At 39.9% G+C, this 21,080-nt stretch overlaps 1 protein-coding gene across 4 annotated transcripts in view; it reads right to left on the reverse strand.

The window, feature by feature from the left end:
• The window catches only part of SKIL (SKI like proto-oncogene), a 30,420-nt gene extending 9,584 nt beyond the window's left edge, over positions 1-20,836 (reverse strand). The window contains exons 1-5 of one of the 4 annotated variants that reach the window (XM_078069316.1): positions 19,838-20,015; positions 18,955-19,069; positions 16,426-18,206; positions 2,054-2,151; positions 200-432 (exon numbers count right to left, since the gene is read on the reverse strand). In XM_078069316.1, coding sequence (XP_077925442.1) covers positions 200-432; positions 2,054-2,151; positions 16,426-17,523 — 1,429 coding nt within the window. In that variant the 5' untranslated portion in view covers positions 17,524-18,206; positions 18,955-19,069; positions 19,838-20,015. Of the gene's footprint in view, positions 1-199; positions 433-2,053; positions 2,152-16,425; positions 18,207-18,954; positions 19,070-19,819; positions 20,016-20,816 lie in introns of those variants that run through there. The other 3 variants (XM_078069318.1, XM_036081793.2, XM_036081795.2) reach the window with 3 other exon arrangements.
• Positions 20,837-21,080: the final 244 nt, after the last annotated feature.

Below are 21,080 nucleotides of genomic sequence, written 5' to 3' on the forward strand. Positions count from 1 at the left end.
AGAGAGAGAGAGAAAGAAAGAGAAAGAAAGAAAGAAAGAAAGAAAGAAAGAAAGAAAGAAAGAAAGAAAGAAAGAAAGAAAGAAAAGGAAGGAAGGAAGGAAGGAAGGAAGGAAGGAAGGAAGGAAGGAAGAAAGAAAATGCTGAATAAATGTGTTTATTAAGTGTACAATTTTAAAAAAATAATTTCTGAATACTTACCTAAACGGCTACATAATTCTCTACTTGTTTTTAAATCCATTTTCTCCTGTTCCTCCAGTGAGACATCTGGGTAAGATACCATTTTTTGATGTTTCCCACTACTATGAGGCTTCTCTGACTGTCTTGGTATAGATCTACTTGCCTCTGTCTTTGTGACCTCTTTAGACTGGGATACAGCAGAAGTAATCGACACATTTGGGGCAACCACTTTATCACACATGTATAAGTAGTAGCTAAAAAGAAAGAAAGGCAAAATAAGACATATATTACATTTGGGTAAAAAGTAAAATACGTTAAATCTATTTCTATGGTTAAAAAATTTTATACCAAAATAGACAACATAACTCAGAAAATAAGGATCATAAGGGTATGTGTTGTGGGGAGCGCTGTGCATTGTGTAAGACTGATGAATCACAGACCTGTACCCCTGAAACAAATAATACATTATATGTTAATAATAAAAAAGAAAAGAAGGATCATAGAAAAGAATTCTTTAAGACTTCAGTACTTTAGACAGTAAGTATAAAATTATGAATAATTTTTGTTACTTTGCAAAAAGTAATTTCTAGGCACTAAAGAGATACATACTCACTGGGAAAGAAAACTACAGTCTCATCTCCTTCCCTCAAAACCACCTGAGAACTAAAAGCATGAAGCACTTTAGAGCTGTTTAATAGCCCTGAATAGGTAAGGCTTATGCCAGAAAGGACACAGACCATATGCTACTTGGAGAACTATTTTCTTGCCCAGCCCCCGTGAAAGCAAGAAATCCTCACTCTTTGTTATAGAGGCTGATTCAGTCCCACACCACAAGGCTATGGCCTGATTCACCACAGGCCCAATGAGGAGCTCCCAAGGCCCTTCTTACATAGCACTCTGAATACCGCCCAGCTACTGCTACTGGGCAGTTGGTCCTACTTGTTTCAAACCCCACAGAGCAATCTTCCTAAAATACTTTAGTACTTCCTAATTTGATAAAATTTCGATAATAAATTGCGCAAAACTAAGATTGAAGGGATAACTACCAATTTTGCTCAAAGCTCACATAAAATTGTTCAGCAGATTATCTGAGAGACCCATGGGACAAATCTGAGCTAAATACTGAAGCACTGTATTATTAACTATAATCTGCATAACCTTTAGCCAAAAAATGCAACCATTTAACTGATGTACTACTTCATTCCCTAAACTCTAAATGATCTCCTCTTACGTCTTATTTTCTTTATACAATAATCTATATTGTTCCTCTTTACTAATTACATGAATTCTGAGGATAAAAAGTATTCTGCTAAGAAAACTGACAGGTTAAATAATGCCCAAAGATTTACTTCAAATACAACAGGAATGGTGGGAACTGTGCAAATGTAAATAAGACTGAGATTCTTCATCACCATGTTTGGGGGGAATATATATCTACAGCAATAAAAACCTAGGAATCAATAAAAAGTTTATCATCTAAGGTGCATTTTTATTAAAAATAGGAAACTGGATTTTGAAGGACGTGGTTACTATGAAAGCTTCTAAGTTTCAAAAAATTTCTTTGTAAAATAACGAAGTTGCATACCAAACTCTTAAAGAGTTGGTTTACCTCTTACAGGGAAGCAAGGAAATTAAAGGAAAACTTCCAATTTTTAATTAGGGTGAAAAGGAAATGACGAATTCCTAGAAAGAACATAAAAACACCAAGAAAAGGTTATCTCAAATATTCAACACAATTTACAATTCATTTCATTAACAAGCCTAAAACTAAATAATGAATTCCCAGGAACTAGAACAGTACTTGACATATAGATGTCGAATGAATGAACGAACAAATGAATGAATGAACAAACAAATGAGTCAATACCCACTCACCTGGGGTGTAAAAATGAATGTGTCTGAGAAACATGGTCACCTTCCTGCTTTATAACAGGGTACCATGATTGTAATTCCATTCCTGATGGTGTATCTATCTGTAGAAAAATGTAGAAGGGAAAAAGTTCATCGAGGGAAGATGTGATGGTTAATTTTACATGTCAACTTGACAGGGACAGTGTATGCCTCTGAAGAACCCTGACTAATAAGAGTTACATTATTTGAGAGTCCTCTTCTAACAAGGCAGCTTTCCCTTAAAGTACCAAATCTAGTCACTCACAACTATGTGAACTATCCTATAACAGAAAAAGTTTCAGTATGCGTATTAACATGGATTACCAGAAATGATTTCATAAAATTTCATACTAAGGAATCTATTTTTAAAATCCATTTTAAGGGCACCTGGGTGGCTCAGTTGGTTAAGTGTCTGCTTTTGGCTCAGGTCATGATCCCAGGGTCCTGGGGTCGAGCACCCGCTGCATCTGGCTCCCTGCTCAGTGGGGAGTCTGCTTCTCCCTCTCCCTCTGCCCCTCCTCCCATTTGTGCACTCCTTCTCGCTCACTTTCTCTCCAGTAAATAAATAAAATCTTTTTTAAAAATAAATAAAAAATAAAATCCATTTTAAATAGTACCTTGCAAATGTACAACATTGGTAAGTTTGGATTCTTCTTCCTGCTACAATCAGCTAGAATATACCCCTTCCCTCCGGTATTTCTTAGTGGATTAGATAACATTCTATAGCAATAAATACTTTACCAGGGGAGAGATGTCACTAAGATGGCAACACAGGTTGTTCTTGACTTCACGCCCCCTCACAAGAAAAACAACTAACATCTATTCAAGAACAAGACACCACTGAGAGAATCCTTTAACATGGGAGTGTGGAGGTGGAGGCTGAAGCACCCCACTGCGCCTCAGAGACCAAGACAGACTGCATTACAAGGATGGGTGTTAACTGAACCTACTGTGGTAATCACTTCACAATATATGTAAATCAAACTATCATGCTGTATGCCCTACACTTATACAGTGATGTATGTCGATTATTTCTCAACAACACTGGAGGGGAAAAAAGGTGGATAGACAGATGAATAGGTAGATTTATAATAAAAGAAGTATGGTGAAATGTTTAAAAAAAGAAAAGAAAAAACAAAACTTGGAGCTGACAAGGGAACCCAGTCAGAGCCTCACAGAGTGACGTGAGTGGAGGAGACAGGATAGAACATCCAGAAAGAGCAAGGCAAATCAAGTCTGCAGGTCAGAGGAAGCTGCCCAGAGAGAACTCTACAGATCTGTGGAGGATCCACCTCAAGAATTCAGCATAGTACCTGAGCAGCACATGCTCGTGAGGAAACGCCTCAAAGCTGAGTCGTGCCTTTCTCTGGGCAGCTGATATGGTGAGTGATATGAGGGAGACAGGAGTCCAAAGGAGCAGCCATTTTATCCTAACATGGTAAACTCAAATGGGCATTATTCACTCCACAGCTCCCTGCCAACTTGGCTGAAACACTGATGGGACTGCATTGCACATTTTTACCTTCCCTCTACAGTCTCGCCTCCACTGCCTTCCTTTAACAGGTAATTGATCCTTAACAAACATCTTACACACCAAAAAAAACCAAAAAACAAACAAAAAAAAACCAAAACTTCGCCAGGCTAACCTTGAAACTACTTTGCTTGCTAACACTTACCAGTAAACCATATTTCCTCATAAACTATACATGTGAATAAAGGAAAACAAGGTAAGTGGGTACTTAATGAACATCTTTTTTTTTTTTTTTTAAGATTTTATTTATACATTTGAGAGAGAGCACAAGCGGGAGAGAGGCAGAGGGAGAGGGAAAAGCAGACTCCCTGCTGAGCTGGGAGCCTGACTTGGGGCTCCATCCCAGGAACTGGAGATCATGACCTGAGTTGAAGGCAGACGCTCAACCATCTGAGCCACCCAGGCGCCCCTACTTAATGAACATCTATATACCTGATAAGTACTTTATAAACCCTCCTTAATTCTAACAAGTACTTCATTAAGTAGGTGTTATGACCTCCATTTTACAGATTAGAAAACTGAGGTTCAGAAACTGAGAAAGAAAAGAATAACCTGTGACCACGAACTTCTCCCTTATTTTTGTTTGTTTTATACAGTCTCCCCACTACCACCACCAACCAGCGCCACTTTGTACACACACCATATTTCAAATCACAGTAATTACCCTGCTCTTTTGGGAAAAAAGTATCTTAAAGAGGGAATAAGACTCACATGGTAGAGGAGGGAGCTGAAAGGAGGTAAGGTTTGGGTGAGCAATAAAGACACGAGGAGGTTAATGGACAACCCCAGTGGAGTAAGAGAGGATGGAATTGAGATTGAGATAAAGGAAAGATGAGACAAAAATGAGAGCTGGATATTCCTCTGAATGTCTCCACTCCCTTCTGCAACTAGGTAAGGTGTGTGGGAAATGACATCCTCATCCAATAATTCATAAACACAGCACTCAAGGGACAGCCACTAAATACTAAGAAATTAGAAAAACTATTTTGCCTGATGTCCCAATATTCCAGTTCAGAACCAAGAAACTACATAAAATGGAATAGAAACAGATCTCCAGATGCTAAGCAGTTGTGATTAAAGCAAAATCAATTCGTAAACTGTCCATGGTTTGATTGGGGGGTTCCCGCTAATGGGGGAAAACAATTAGGATGAAGAAACTCAGGAGAAGTCTGACAACCCACAGCCCCAACAAAATGGGTTGAAAATTAAAAGGAAACCGCTTCTGGAGCAAACATTACACAACTTGATCAATCAGGAGAAGATTTAAGACCAATGAAAAGGCAAACATAAAAATATGGAAACTTCTATTGGTGGGAAATCAACATTTTGGTTAAGAATGAACAAGGAATTTGAAAAACTAATGAGATCACAAGATTAGGGAAAATAATGGTATTTTCAAAGGATTTAAGAGTATTCAGTGGGGGCCTCTAGGCTCTATACAATTAAAAAAACAAACTCAGGGTGCAGGGTGGGGGGGTTCAGTTGGTTAATCCTTTGCCTTGGGCTCAGGTCAGGATCCCAGGGTCTTGGGATCATGCCTCCCCCCCCCAAACACTGGGCTTCCTGCTCAGTGGGGAGTCTGCTTCTCCCTCCTCTGCCCTTTCCAGAACCCTCCCCCCAACCTCCTTATCCAGCCCCCTCCCCCAACCCTGTGCGCATGAGCTCTCTCTCAAATAAATACAATCTTTAAAAAAAAAAACTCACAATCTAGATGAAATATTCTAAAGAAGTTCAGAATCTGAGGCAAAATCAAATGCTTATTTATAAAATAAACCAATCACTTGTTCCCATAGTTTCTCAACCTATAGCTCAGTTCTACAAGTAAATTAGAAAGGGTATTGCTGGCAATGGCAACACTAAATGACAGATGCCAGGTGACAGCTGATAGCCTAAAGAGAGGAGAATTACAAGATGCAAACCCAAAACCTGATTCAAAAAGCAAGACAATCTGAGGGCTTTATCATAGACCAGGGCAAATAATGTAATATATCTCAATTGTCCCCTACCTTCATCACAACATGTACAGTAACTGATGTTAAAGAAGTCTTGAGTTAACATGACATAGTTGAATTATATTCTATATTTATGCCAGATAAAAATAGCATACTATATACATATATACCATAACTATATACCTACCACTTAGAAAGATTGAAAACTAAGACATTTTAGAATTCATGAAAAAGGTTAGTTTTAAAAAACACTCTGCTGAAGAGTAGCTTCATCATCCAGAAAACTCACTTAGGCAGAACATTTTACACCACAACACTGTATGACAAGAGGTGTTAATAAGCATGGGATAAGCTCACTCTAACAAATCAATGAAATATAACATCAGCTTGAATTAAATGAGAATTTCTTTTCTAGAAGTCATTTGTTAAACTCATTGTTTAGAAAATAAAGAAAGCTCCACTTTAAATGAGTTTTATATCCAAAACAATTCCGGATGTACTGCCCAAAATGTCAACTGTTTCCAGATTTTTTAAAATTCAAATTACTAAAATTGACTTATATATTCAGAAGTTTTTTCTATTATATCTGGAATCTCAAATCTTCAAAATAGCAAGTTCTAAACTTCTTCACCCAAAGATCTTGACTTGAACTCTGACTCAGTTTAAAAAAAAAAAAATCTAACTCAATTTTGATCACATTCATTTCAAAACTCTACAGCTTGATTTGTTTTACTACTATTCATGATCCAAATTCTGTGTATCTTTATTTCCAGGTCTCTAAACTTCAGATGCCACCGTAAATAATTGCTAGCATGTTAAACACCCATCCCTCTCTAATTTCTGTCCTTTATTTTTCTAATATCACACCATCCTCCTAACAAAATCACAGTCTAGAGATTTTAAAGAAACCTTCCTTAAAGATCACTTAGTGCAATCCCCTAGCCAATGTCTGAATTCCCCATTCAGAATCCCTAACCAGAGGCTATCCAGCCTCCAATTCAACAGAGCAGCTTGAGGTCAAGGACCAACTTCCTTACTTTTGTATTTTCAGTACCTAGCACTTGGCATAAAGTATTCCTAATACTAATAAATATTTGCTGAATGAATTCTGAATGACAGCTTAGCTCATTAATTCCCAGAGTGGCCTTTTATCAGGTTACTCTGCTATCCTGAAACTGAGAAGACAGTCTCTTTCACACTCAATATCCTTCTACTCCATGAAGTACCAAAGAAGCCCAACAGTCTCTGGGGCATATTTTTAGAAATCAGATCTACAAATTAAATAATATAAATGATGGGGAAATATACAATACTAACCATGATAAAATGATGGGATTTAATTTTATCCAACATGTGGTAAGCCATAAACACATTTATAACAACTTATCCTAACTGTGTGTTAAAAACAATTAAGAAAAGCACATATTATACAACAGAACATTCACAGGCATGCCAGATTTTCTCATCTATTCTGCATTTGTGTCAACATACAAATTAGGTCTTCAAAAAAAGAACAATATAATTAAATGGCACAGCAGTAATGCTACTACTGATCAGGAATAAAAATTAGATACCAAGATATGAGCATCTATTGTCTCTTATCTTAGCTTTCAATGTAGGAAAAATTTATTCACTTTGTGTATTTAAACATTAAAACAGAATACATTACATTATTTGGCAAAGGAGAGAAATAGATCACTTAGTATCTTAAGTTAGAGTCTTAAACATTTTTAAATGCTTTTATTGCCCAACTTCCCCATTATCTATGACAAAATGAACAGATGGCATCCTCATCTGAAACACATAGGAAAATTTTCAGACATATTATTTCATTTCAAAGGTTCTTTCTCTAAGTCATAAAACAACAAATAATGTCTATGAAAGCAAAATTTAAACAATCCCAAAGAGTTATAGAATTCATCTTAAATAAGTAAAAATTAGGAAATGTTTTATGTGAGTTTCTCTAAATTTCAACTTACTGTGTTATGTACACATGATCCTTTGATAATCAGATTTCTTAATAAAGAACTATTGTATTTTGGTAGTACAATGCTTATTAGTCTCACAATGACAAATAGTTTAGAGAACTTGATTTCATTTACAAAAAAAAAAACAATAAACATTTTAGTTGCCACTTTCTAGATACAAAACAATCCCACCCACTCAGCACTATTCATATATAAACATTCCAATTTGTACTGGAATAAATAAATAAATAAATCAAAACCCTTTACAATTCCTAGACTTATCTCCAATAATAAACTTTGCTTTTAAGTGGCACTCTAGTTTTTAATTACAATATCAGATTAATATTAATGGCAAATATTAATGAATCAAAGAAATCAAGGCAATACCTCAAGATATTGGTGGGATTTCCAAAATCTCACCAAAAATGAGAATTAATTTTTTTTAAATATGTGGAAAAAATTTTAAAAACAGAATTTATAAAGAGCTATAAAAGATACAGATTTTTACATTGTGGTGTTCGTGAGACAGTAAGCATACAAAGAACTAGCAGATTGGTAAATTTAACAGGTTATCCTAATGATGTGCTTACATAAGAAGTAAAATATAATGCATATTAAATAATCATTACTTTGTACAAGCCCAACATAAATCATTAGCAACCTTACAAAACGCATGACTAAGCAATAGCTCCTCAGATATAAAGTGAATATACCTGTCAGGGTCTTTTTACTGTTTTATTATAATACTGAGACATTCAAGTGGCCAATAAATGATTTCAGAAGGACACAAAGACACCCTACCACACAGCTGCCAACAACAGTTACTGAAAGAAACTGAATCTCTCACTAAAGGATCAAGTTTCCTCAATACTTCCAACATGTTGTGAATGAGTGTTTCAACAAATGAAACAGGAATAGTGTTACAAGGTAGCAAATAGCTACTTAAAGAGATTTTAAGGCTTAGTCTTGTACCTTGTTTCCTTATAATTATTAGAATTAATCAACCCAATGAAAACTGAAACAATATAGGCACTAACTGCCCAAAAACAGATCTTCAGGAGTTATGGCAATGTCTGCTGCTCCCCGGCACTGAAAGATACCACCTACACCTCACAAAGCCAATTTTAAGTTTAACGTGCTTAAAAATGTCCACAGGAAAAGCAAAGGCTCACATTTTTTTTTTAAGGTTTTATTTATTAACAGAGAGAGAGAGACAGAGAGAGGGAACACAAGCAGGGAGAGTGGGAGAGGGAGAAGCAGGCTTCCCGCCGAGCAGGGAGCCCGATGTGGGACTCGATCCCAGGACCCTGGGACCATGACCTGAGCCGAAGGCAGACACTTAACGACTGAGCCACCCAGGCGCCCCAAAGGCTCACATTTTTATAATGTGCAACTATTATCTTAAATCCTTTATGGAAACAAAACCATGTGAAGTCAGTAGTATAGTACCACTCCCTTTACAATGTGAAGGAAAAAGGAGCAAACTGATAAAAAGTCCTGTTAATAAATTCCTGGTACTTTTAAAAATAATTTTTAAAGTTTATTTATTTATTTAAGTAATCTCTACACCAAATGTGGGGCTGAAACCCACAACCCTGAGATCAAGAGTCACATGCTCTTCCAACTGAGCCAGTCAGATGCCCCTAAAAATAAAATTTTTTATACTGGAATTCTACAGTGTCCAATCCATTTAATATTACAATAACTTAGCAATCTCCATGTCATACACATCTTTTCACTAAAATATCTGTATAAGTCTAAGGTTTTGCTTTTCTTTCTAAAAAACGATGATCTTGGATTATTTTGGTCTTCAATTAATGTATATTGACAATATCAAAATGTAGATTAATTAATTTTATTATGTGCAATGTAGTCTATTTTTTATTTTACTCTATTTCATTTTATTTGAATGCTTGTGACTCACTAAATTGATTTCATAATCCTCCTGGCCCTTCTCAACTGGGGTTCTCAAGAGACAAGCCCAAATGCCCCAAGGCATCCATTGTATGCAACGAATCAACTTCACTCCAAAGCATTTAGAACGGTACTATATACCATCTTTGGGAGAACTGATGAAACCATCACTCAGATCATTTTCTGTAGGGCTTAATTTTCCTCTCGTGGAAGCCCGGATGAAAAAGGCTGCATGAGTGAAAAATTGCAATTTGAAAAACCTTGCTCCAAGTGAACTGTCTTATAATTGGTTCAAAAGTATTATTTCAACAACTGGTCCTGTATTAATAACACCTGTGTACTGTGCAGGTGCTTTTGCAGATTTACAAAGCATTATGTATGTAAAGGAATTACCACTCTATGTTGCAATTATGAATTATGAAATTTTGTTTTCTTCTTTGCACTTGTTTAGGATTTACTATTATGGGCCTATACTGCTTTCATAATCACACCAAAAAAACTTTTTAATATGGAATAAAAGCCCTAGTGTTACCAAAATGGTCTTTAGTGAGTTTCCTAAACTTTTGTATTCCTTGTCCCCATAACATAGACAAAATATGCACTTTTAGTGCTATTTGAAATCTCAAAATAAATTCAATACCATAAATAAAAACAAAATGCTGCTTTGCTTTAAAACTAAACCTGGTTTTCTCCTCGAAAATCACTGGTAACTTTATAGGGCTAATAAGACTTTTCATCCAGTTATTCAAACCTTTATTAAACATCTACCACATTCTGGATTCAGAAACCAGAAGATAAATTCCTGCCCTAGGGGGCCTGCATTTAGTCTTTATGTACATATTTCTGTGACGCACTTCTAAGTCTAGAAATAGTTGGAGCCACCCTCCACCCTCCAACCCCTATAAAACTGGGTGCCTGGGGCTCAGTCAGTTAAGCTTAAACAGGCTCAGGTCATGATCCCCAGGTCATGATCCTCCTGGGAGTGAGCCCTGAGTTGGGCTCTCTGCTCAGCGGGGAGCCTGCTTCTCCCTCCCCTTCACCTGCTGCTCCCCCGTTTGTGCTCTCTGTCAAATAAATAAATAAAATATTTTTTTTAAAAAGTAATTTTATATTTTTCCTAGTCATTCCTTCTTCTGCCTAGCATGGTGCTGTAATACTTTATTTAGTGGCTGAGGCAAACCGTACCTTAAGAAAAGGTTAGAATTTAATTATATATTTTGTTTTTTTGCTTTTTGTAGTCTAATGAAATCCCTAAGTTATTTTATGTATGAACCTTCATTAGACCAAAATTCTGCATGTAGACAAAATACAGGTTCCAGCTATTACTAAAGCTATTCCCAAACTAGTTCCACCTCTTTACTTGAACAAATTGAGTTCTGGCTCCACACTTTCCTCTCCCAGAACTCTAAAAGGACTGAAATTAACCCAATTCTTGATTACTTCCTTGTTCTCCCAGTGGCATAAATCATAATGTATGCACAGCTATGAGAACACTATTGGCTGCCTACACATCGATTCAGGTGTACCCTTTTTCTTCTTCCTTCAAGTTTCTTAATTTTTTCCAATTTCTCAGACCAAAAAGAATAAACTTCTAAGTTTTTTATCGGAAGCCTTTTAAAAAATGTTAACATTTATAACTTTTATCATTTTTTAGTGGTAAAAACAAATATAGGCTCTGTATTTTCTAAACCATAAGGGGGCACTATTCCCAAAGCCATTCTAAAGATTTTATTGGACCGTCCTTAACATAATTCTTATAATAGACCCGTTTCACACTTTTCTTCTTGCATAACTTTGATTTAGTAAGTAAATATCCAACTAGTATAATTACTGTGTACAAATAACTAAGAGTGAGATACATATGAACCCAATACTCAGCTATTTTATTTGTGTTAGAAATATCTTCACATAATTCTAAGTTAAGTCAAAAAGATGTTTGGAGAGAGGCGCCTGGGTGGCTCAGTTGGTTAAGCGGCTGCCTTCAGCTTGGGTCATGATCCCAGGGTCCTGGGATCAAGCTCCACGTTGGGCTCCCTGCTCAGTGGAGAGTCTGCTTCTCCCTCTCCCTCTGCCTGCCTCTCTGCCTACTTGTGCTATCTCTCTGTCAAAAAAATAAATAAAACCTTTAAAAAAAAAAAAAGATGTTTGCAGAAAGGAAAAGTCCCCAAATACACATTAATAAATATTTCAATAATAGTTTGAAGCACCAACCCTACATTCCTAGACTCTTCCAAAATGCTTTCACTTCCATTCTCGTATTGGATCAGTTATCTCATTCAATAGTTTATCTGCAAATTACGTATGTGTTTATTTCCAGATCAAACCATCATTTTTCCAAAAAACTCCACATATTCTAAAATATAATGCAGTGTTGCTTTTCAAAAATTTATTCAGTTAATGGGGCGCCTGGGTGGCTCAGTCGTTAAGCATCTGCCTTCGGCTCAGGTCATGATCCCTGGGTCCTGGGATGGAGCCCCACATAGGGCTCCCTGCTCAGCGGGAAGCCTGCTTCTCCTTCTCCCACTCCCCCTGCTTGTGTTCCCTCTCTCACTGTCTCTCTCTGTCAAATAAATAAAATCTTTAAAAAAAAAAAAAATTTATTCAGTTAAAAAAAGGAATTCGCTGAGTGCCTTTGACATGCCAAGCACTAAACTATGTCCTGGGAAAATAGGAAAAAGATAGTCTCTAAATTCAGGAAGTTAGTTATTAATTTTAGAAAGTCAGATAAAAATATTCATACTGGTCCCCCATATGAGCACAAACACTTCATCTGATTCTAACCTTATTTATCCCCACTTAATCAAAATTTATGCTAATCACAAAATGCACACTATATCACTGATATAAAAATTACCACCAAATCTGCCCCAACTATTACTGGAACACATTTTGTCAACACTACTGTTTGTAGTTGCCCATTCTCTCTAGTGTATTTCCTTACCTCATTTAGGTTTGGACTAAGAAACGCATTTCCTAAACAGAAGAAAACAGTTTACAAGATGGGAAAATTTTTTTGTACTATTATTATTCCAATGACCTCTGCAGAAATGATGAACTGAAAGAAAAAGGCAAAACTCAAAGTAGGAAAATGTTTAATAGGCTTTAAAAAAACGATCTAGTTGATATCTTTAGATCATCTATTTGCATCATAGATAATCTGTAGGGGGCTTTTTTCCCTAAGCAGAGTAAAAACCATATTATTTTACTTACTTAAGAGTAGTCCAGTCTAAATGTTAGAATCTAAATTTTAACTTAAAAAAAAAATCAGGACATGGGGCACCTGAGTGGCTCAGTCGGTTAAGCAACTGACTCTGGTGGTTTCCGCTCAGGTCATGATTTCATGGGTTGTGGGATGGAGCTGAAATCAGGCTCCACACTCAGCAAAAAGTCTGCTTGGGATTCTCTCCCTCTGCCCCTCCCCACCCCTTGTACACAGGTGCACATGAGCTCATGTGCACACACACACTCTCTCCCTCTCTAAAATAAATAAATCTTCAAAAAAATATATAAGGGTATATACCATCCTTAACTTAAAGATTGTCAGCCACATTCTTTAACAGTAAAGAACCACCTATGACTACAAGTGGACTTTCCTACTATGCTTGAAAATAATCTTAAGTAAATATCACCCTTCAAATTTTATTTACAAATAACCAATTTGCAGGGCATCTGGGTGGCTCAGTCAGCTAAGCGTCCCACTCATGATTTCGGCTCAGGCCATGATCTCAGGGTCATGGAATCAAGCCCTGCATTGGGCCCTGGGCATGGCATGGAGTCTGCTTGGCATTCCTCTTGAGATTCCCTCTGCCTCTCTCCCCACTCACACGTGCTCTCTTTTATTCTCTCTTTCTCTCAAATATTTTTTTTTAAATGAGCAATTTGTTTAGCAACCTTTTTTCCATAGACAAAAATTTACAAACAACAAAATCAGAATTAGACCAAATAAATAATACCCACTGAAGATATGGAAAAGAAATATAACATTCTTGCATACATCCACACACTGTAAAATACAACACCCTTATTTCTAACAAAAAGCACAAAAAGCTCTGGTGATATGAAGAAATAAACAGTTTAAGAACACCATTTTGCAAAGCCACCTAGGCAGATCTAAAATCAAATGTGTTTCTTGTCATGACCTGAGTAAGAAAGAGTTCAAAATATACCTTTAGTTTCTACATAGAGCCAGTTCCTCACTTAGAACACTGACTTTATACCACTTACTTCTTCCATCTAAATATAGCTACTAACCATGCAAATTAAATGTAGCTATTAGTCATGCAAATAGTTTGGTGATCATTACTAATAAATTTCCATCCTTGGAAATAATTTTTAACAGTTGCTACATTTCAATCAACTGCCTATTGAGTTTCATAATTTTGTTTTTTTAATCTAAAACAATACTTTGACTACATTAACTATATAAACATATTGAATTACATTAGTATTTACACTAAACATAAGGTTCTTTATATGAGAGATTAATATATTTAGTATACTCTTCTATTTAAAAAAAAAAAAAAAAAGAAGAAAGCTTGTCTTGACTTTTTCAAATGAGCTTCCTCTGGGTCTATTTGGTTTATTTGGCAACCAACTCACTGACTCACAGAAGATAATAATAAATGTTCCCCAGTCAAGGATATCTCCTAGCCCCCCTCCCAGTTAAATACCTTAGTCTTTAATTCAAGTTAATATAGAGGTTATGAACCAATATACTAAGGGAAATTGATAAGAAAAGTTAATGTTTCTCAAAATTCAGTTTCTACTACTAAGTTTGCTTTAGGAAAAAGCACTGAAAATTACTAGACTTCAGTCAGAAGAACTGCATTCAACTCCTGATTCTATCACCCAATAGTTATACAACCAGGAACATGTGACACATCTGGGACTGGTTTCTCATATGAGAAACCTTGATCACAGACCTTCAAGAACTACCTCACAAAGTTTTAAGGAGTAAATTTTCAAAATATGAAGTGGCAAGCATAATAAACCACTCAAGTATGTATTACACGTGAACCCAAAAGTCTTCTTTAAGATTTGATTGCTAGAAATTTTCTTAAATTCCCTTAAATTGCTTAAAATTCACATAAAACTGGAAATAATACCAAAATACACTAAAACACTGAAGTAAATCCTGCAAAAAGATAACATAGCCAAAAGGTGGGAGAAAAATCTCACACCTTCCTCAAATTAAAAAATGAATTCAAATTAATAATTTCTGAGACAATAAAGGACTACATCCAGAAGAAGAATGGTTTCAATTTTACCCAAACCCTAGCACATTCAGTTTCAGTTAAGTAAATTCATCATCTTTTTCTTTTTAACCTTTATCATGGTTCTCAAATGTTTTTCTCACAAACATAGAGCAGGAATATCAGGCAAAGTAGTTCATCCCAAAAATGCTTATGTCAGAGCAATGAAGATTGGAGCAAGAATATCTGGCAAATAATGTGGTCACCTACGGACACGTAAGAGTAGGGCCCCTAATGAGCTTAGGGCAAGATATCATAAATATCAAAAGGGGCATTCCACATTTTGAGAATACAGATAATTTCCAAGCACAAGCTTCAGCGTGGGACCAATCCAGCTGGTAAGCAAGTCCAGCAATTTGAGAACTGGCTTGAGGTCAATCCTACTTCAAAATCAGTCAATAACTGCACATGAACAATATAAACTTATCTAGGAGCCACAGACACGGAATTTCCAAGTGTTGACCCTTTGGAAGCAGCAAGTAGAAAATTATCCTGAATTAGAGTCTAAAATTACCTTCTTGAGCTTCAGAAGCAAATCACAGTTTTATAACTAAACTGTAACTAAATTTCCCTCAAAACCTTAAAGGAACTATAATAAAGCACACGACACCAAATCTTAGATTCTAGCCCAAGTTCTAAGGTTGCTGTGAATAAGCTTCAGTCATTTAATACACCTCATTCATGTCTTCTGTGAAGTAGAAAAGGCAGAGATGATTTCAAGAAATAAAAACTAATAGTGGAAAAATTCGACTCTTAAGATGAAACATGGCCAATCTTTTGTTGTACGAATCAAATAAAATTATACATGTAAAACTGCTCAAGAACAATCTCTGCCACATTTTAAGTGTTAAATAGTGCTAGCTAGTATCTGGTTTTAATCAAGTAGAAAAATACATATAAAAACCAGATCAACAAACTGAGTATTTAATAATCCAAATCCTGTTTTACCCAGACATTCAAACTCTTAGAATAAAGATCTTAGTTACCAGATAATGTGTTGGAAATATAATACTTAAGATCTCTTTGCTGACAGGTTTGTATGTTAATATTTAGTCTAAACTAATCTTTTTATTCTAGCTGTCACAATTTTTTAAGGTTATTTTTTCTTTTAAAAAAAGAAAATCACAAATTCTTCAGATAAAGCCACCTTTTCCATTAATTTCCAATACTGATCAAGCCTGAATATCCAGATATAGAAACAATGTCAGAAATCCAAGATCTACCTTTGAAAAATGCTGTTTGAAGCCCACAGCCAGAATTGTTTTGGCTAGCTATTATACCATTTGCAAATGGAAATAACACCAAAGTGCAAATTATCTTGAGTCCTGGGACAACAACAGATCTAGCATCAAAAAGCAGGATGTGTGAAAAAGAAAGAGAACATGACTTGAGAAAGAAGCCCCAAATCCTCCACTCCCTGGCTATATAATCTTGGGAAAGCCACTTGGTCTCTCTGAGCCTCATTCTCTTTATCTGTAGAATGGGAATAATCCTACTTCTTGCACTAGGTTGTTTGGAAGATCAAATGAGCACACACACAGGAAAGCACTTTATAGCCTAAAATGTGTAATACAAACATAACACATTACATAGATCAGTATTTTTTGTTGCTGTTGCATGAGCAGTAACAGTTTCTTAACGCACAGGTTAAGTAATAGTCTAAATATAGACTTGATTTCAAGGTAAACTACTGTCATTATTCAAAATTACTATTTAAAAAACAAAACAAAACAAAACTTGCCTTGGATTGAGTTCTCTTTCCATTTCTCATGCTAAATTTCTCCTTCATTTCTTCTAAAATTATCTTCAGTTTCTTTTCTTCAGGTGTCCCTAAGTATTTCTGGTTCACATGAAGATAGCAATGCCATTTGGCTGACTCAAAGCCCCAGTGGCAAGTCCTTTTGTCAGGTGATCTGTGAGAATGCATCACAAACGTCTGGGGCGCAAACATTCCACAGCATTCCAGACACTGAATACATGGAGCATCAGGCTGAACATAAAACTGGGGTGCAAACAGACCCTGACATTTGCCCAAGCACTCATGTTCCACTTCAAAGGCACTGCCAGTTTCCTTTAACTGGGCCAATGAGTTTTTAGCAGGAAGTACACTACCATTTTGAGGAAAAGTGCGTGGCCGCAATAAAGCATTACATAGTCTTTGTGCATCAGTTAATGTGATCAGCCCACAGGATGGGGCATTGAATGGAAGTATTCCCAGGACCTTTAAGATATGAAGCTGGTCTGAGGTACACCGTGAACAATAGATGTACAATTCGTCACACACTGTATTTATTTGCTGGAGTGAAAATTCTCGGAGAACAGAATTTAAGACTTGGGGCAAACAGAGTCTCTTTTCTCCTCCAACCTGAAAACAAGAAATAGACTCCCCTTCCAACACAGTCTGGGTGAGTTCTGTGGAGCTATCAGAAGGGATGAGCAGTGGGCCAGGAAGAACCTGAGGAGATGGAAGAGGCAGAAATACAGTAGGTGACATGCTTTCTTGGGAATACCGAGCAGAAAATGCCGCTGGTCCACCCAGAGAGCTCTGACTACTTAAATGGAATTGCGCCAAAGTGTGTTTCAAACTGGGATTTAAATGTAAAGGTTCAGGCACAGAGGCACAGGTTCGCTTCACATGTTCCCCATCAGTTTCCACTGGCACTTCATAGTCATCCAAGTGTTCCTTCTTCACTGTTGGCATCTTGTTGATCATCATTTTCCCATTTGCGTGAATGTCTGTCATCATTTTTTTCACTGGAGGGCCGCCATCATCTCCCATCCCATTCAGTTTTTTATTTGAGCCTTGAACCAAGGAAAAATTTGTCTGTAGGTTTGCCATGGCTAAAAACTGTTGTGTTAAATAAGTAAGTCTGAAATTTGCATTGTTCTTTAGTCACTCATTCGAAGAGAGAAAACCAACGTATATCAATACTTATGGTAACTTACTCCCAGAAAATTTAAATTTTCAAAGAGAAATCTCCCTAAATTACTTGATAGATTTTGCAACTTTATTTGGTTCTGCTTCTACTCTAGTATAATTTCACTGCCAGTGCTATAAACTTTCTTCTTTTGTCTCTAATAATAAAGAATATAATTGTCAGGCACACCTCTGAGGAAGCCTTCTTTCTTAATTCTTCAAATATATGCATTAAAATAAACTTATCAATTCTCTCAATTCAAGAAGTCCAGAATCAATGCAATGATTTGGTTTGGTTTTAAGCAAAACATGTGAAAAGTTTATGTGATTACTTGTGTCATAAAACCTAGACACAAACACAAATCAAAATGTGACACCCAAATTTAGCTTTTGGCACCAGGGACACCAAAAAAGGGAAAAAAAAAAAGTATCTTCTCTAAAAGTGATGCTCTGGTCTGTGTTGACAAACTGAAGGCTTGTATAAATCCTCACACCAGTAAGAAGAGCTTCTGACTCCACTTGAACTTCTACAATTAAAAATGATACCTAAAGAAAAACTGCCCAGTTATCTTCATGGATTACTGTTCATTCTTCTTTTAATTAATCTGGAAGAGAAAGGGGTGGGAGAGAGTTACATCTGAATTTGCTCCAGAGGCCAAAGGGTCAGTTTGAAACTAGTTTCTTAATCTTATACCGAGTTCACTTTACCAAAGGTGACACTTGAGCAATTTCTTTAAATCTAACACCAGTTAACTAGAAGAACTTCATTTAAACAGGAAAGCAACTTGGCGAATGAGTAAAGGGAGCAATAACATCCCTCAAAAGAGAAAGGGCTACTCCAACTCAGAATAGGAAGAACCTTAAATAGATCATCTCACCCAAAACTCAGTACCAGAAGCTTTCTCAGTTATGCCATTTTAACTACAATAATCCCTTACTTCATCCCTTACTTTTAAAAAAATATACCAGTTTCATCCAAAAAAAAAAAAAAAAATCAGATAGGAGTTAACGTATCTACCATATGTAACTAAGTTACAATTTTAAGTGCATTAATTCACCTAGTCAGTGTATGCTATTTTTTCTGGAATGACTGTAGGCAAAAATTAACTTTCCCTTTAAAAGGTTAGTGAATTTGCTTAATGGAAGCCAAAAGCTATATAGACACCACTCCTGGGAATCTCCATCCTTAACAAGACTAATCCCGGACAAAAAACACAAGGCAGACAGACCTCACAAAGAATGCAAATGGAGGAAGAAGGAAAAAGAAAAGATTCTTCTTCCACTTCCTTCCTTCTTTTCCGAAAGAAATCCAATAAACAGAAATTTTTGCCTCCCAAACTCCCAGCAGTTTACCTTAAAATATACCCGAAGGGTTACGGACCAAGGCCACTAGCCAATGTTCTGACTTTCGCCCACGACAGGAACACCTCAGCCAACGCAGGCCGAGAAAGAGGGCAGGAGGCATGACCTACAATGGGGAGCCCCCAAACCCTGAAATCCTCAGCCCACGCAAATCCACCCACCCATCACAAACCCGAGGTGGAGGGCGGAGTGGTGGACAAGGGACCCGGGACGCCTTAGGCTGTGCAAGGGGGTGGGGGGGCGGGAAGTGGAGGAAGAGGAGTCCCCCAACCCCCACCCACAGCCTCGGGACAACCTCAAGTGTCCTCCCAACACTGCCCCACGGCGGGGGCCGCGGGGAGGACTGTGGAAATCCCCCGCGTACCCTCTCCCCGGGAAGTTCTCGGGTGTTACCCCAGCACCCCTAAGGCTGCACCTCCCCCGCGTGCCCGGGGCCAGAAGGGAGAAGGGTCTGCCGGCGGGTGGGGCGCCTAGTCGGGATCCCCGCGCCGCTGTGCGCCGACAGACGCCCGGGGCATCCCCGAGGAGTGCAGACAGGCGGCTGGGGGAGGGTGGGGGGAGTGACGGGCGTCCGGGTCTCCGGGGTCCCGAAGGCTCCGGTCAAGTGCAGCGCCCTTCCCGTGTCCGCGCCCACCGCCTAGGGTCAGCGAGGCATGATCCGCCGTGGGACACCCGCCCCGCGCCCTCTGTGGCCCCGACACCACCCGGGACCCGCGCATCCGGACCCCCGACTCCGGCCTCCGCGCCCGGAGTAGCTCAACGAGCTTTGTTAACTCCCCACTACCCCCAGCACCGCCGTCGGGCTCCCCGGAGGCCGCGCGCCCCTTGCCTTCCCCCGCGCCCACCGCGTCCTCACCGCGAGCCGGGGCCGCACCTGTGCCAGCCGCCGCCGCTCGCCCGCTCCCTTCGGCTGTGCCGGCGCCGCTCCGAACCCCACACACATCGCTACACACAGCCCTCTGACGTCACCGAGCCCTCGGCCCGCCCACGTCACTGCGGAGACACACGGCTTCCCGCAGACGCCGCCGCCGTCTCCGGCCGCCCGGGGGAGAGCGAGGGCGGCGGGTAGGGGGAAGGGTGGGGAACGGAGCCAGCGGCGGCACCGCGCGCGCGGCCCCGCCGGCGTCGCTGCCGCCGCCGCCGCCGCCGCCGCCTCTCGGCTCCCAGCCCCTCGGGGACGCGCGCGCCGTCTGGCCTATTGTGGCTCCTTAGGGCTCCCCCCTCGCCCTGTCGCCTCGCGCGCGCCCCTCCCCCCAAGCGCGCGCCCGGCGCTCCTGGCCTCGCGCGCCGTCTGGGCGGCTGGCGCGCGGCGCTGTCTGCGGTGCACCCGGCGCAGACAGGATGTTCCCTCCCCGCCCCACCCCCCACCGCCGCCCTCCCTCCTTCCTTCCTCGAGTCGCCCAGCCGGCTGTCTGGGGCCGCCACCGCCCCGCCCCCGCCCCACCCGCTGCTCTGTGGTGACGGGCCAGACCCCGGGGCGCCCTGGCCGCTCGGCTGCCGCGCGACGGGGAGAGAGGGGGCAGGGCGGCCGCGCGGTGCACTGTGCGCGACCCCAGCAGCCGGCAGGGCCCGCCCGGCAGAGCGCCGCCGCCCGAGGTCAGGCACCGGCGACCCTCCCCCCGCCCCCGCGAGGCCACAGCTGGGCCGCCCCGCCCTGGAGGCAGCCGGATGGCGGCCGCCCTGCAGCGCCCCCGGTGTGGGCCCTGCTCTCCCGGGCGCGCCGGGGCTGCCCCCCCCGCCCCCGCGGGGCCTCCCGCCCGCGGGCCGCCCTGCCAGCTGCCTGCGCTCCGCCCCACCTCGGCGGCCCCCGCCTTGCTCGGGCGGCCTCCGCCCAGACGCCTTCCCCGGCTGACCTCCATCCGCCATCCGGCCAGGCTGGAGAGCTGGCCAAAGTTCCGGCAAAACCGAGAGAAAACATTTTTGTCCCTACTTCTCAGCCTCCCTCCCCCCACCCTCTCTCCCCACTAGGCTTCTCCCTCGGTTCCAAAAGGGAGCTAGAAATTACAGGTTTCTACAGTGTTTACTGAGGGCTTTTTATTATTTGGGTTTTGTTTTAGAGGGGAACACGAAATGAGATGAGGAAAGGTACGACCTAGGAGCTTTCGGCTTTGACCCTC

Source organism: Halichoerus grypus, chromosome 1 (assembly GCF_964656455.1).
Source record: "Halichoerus grypus chromosome 1, mHalGry1.hap1.1, whole genome shotgun sequence".
Lineage (NCBI taxonomy): Eukaryota > Metazoa > Chordata > Mammalia > Carnivora > Phocidae > Halichoerus > Halichoerus grypus.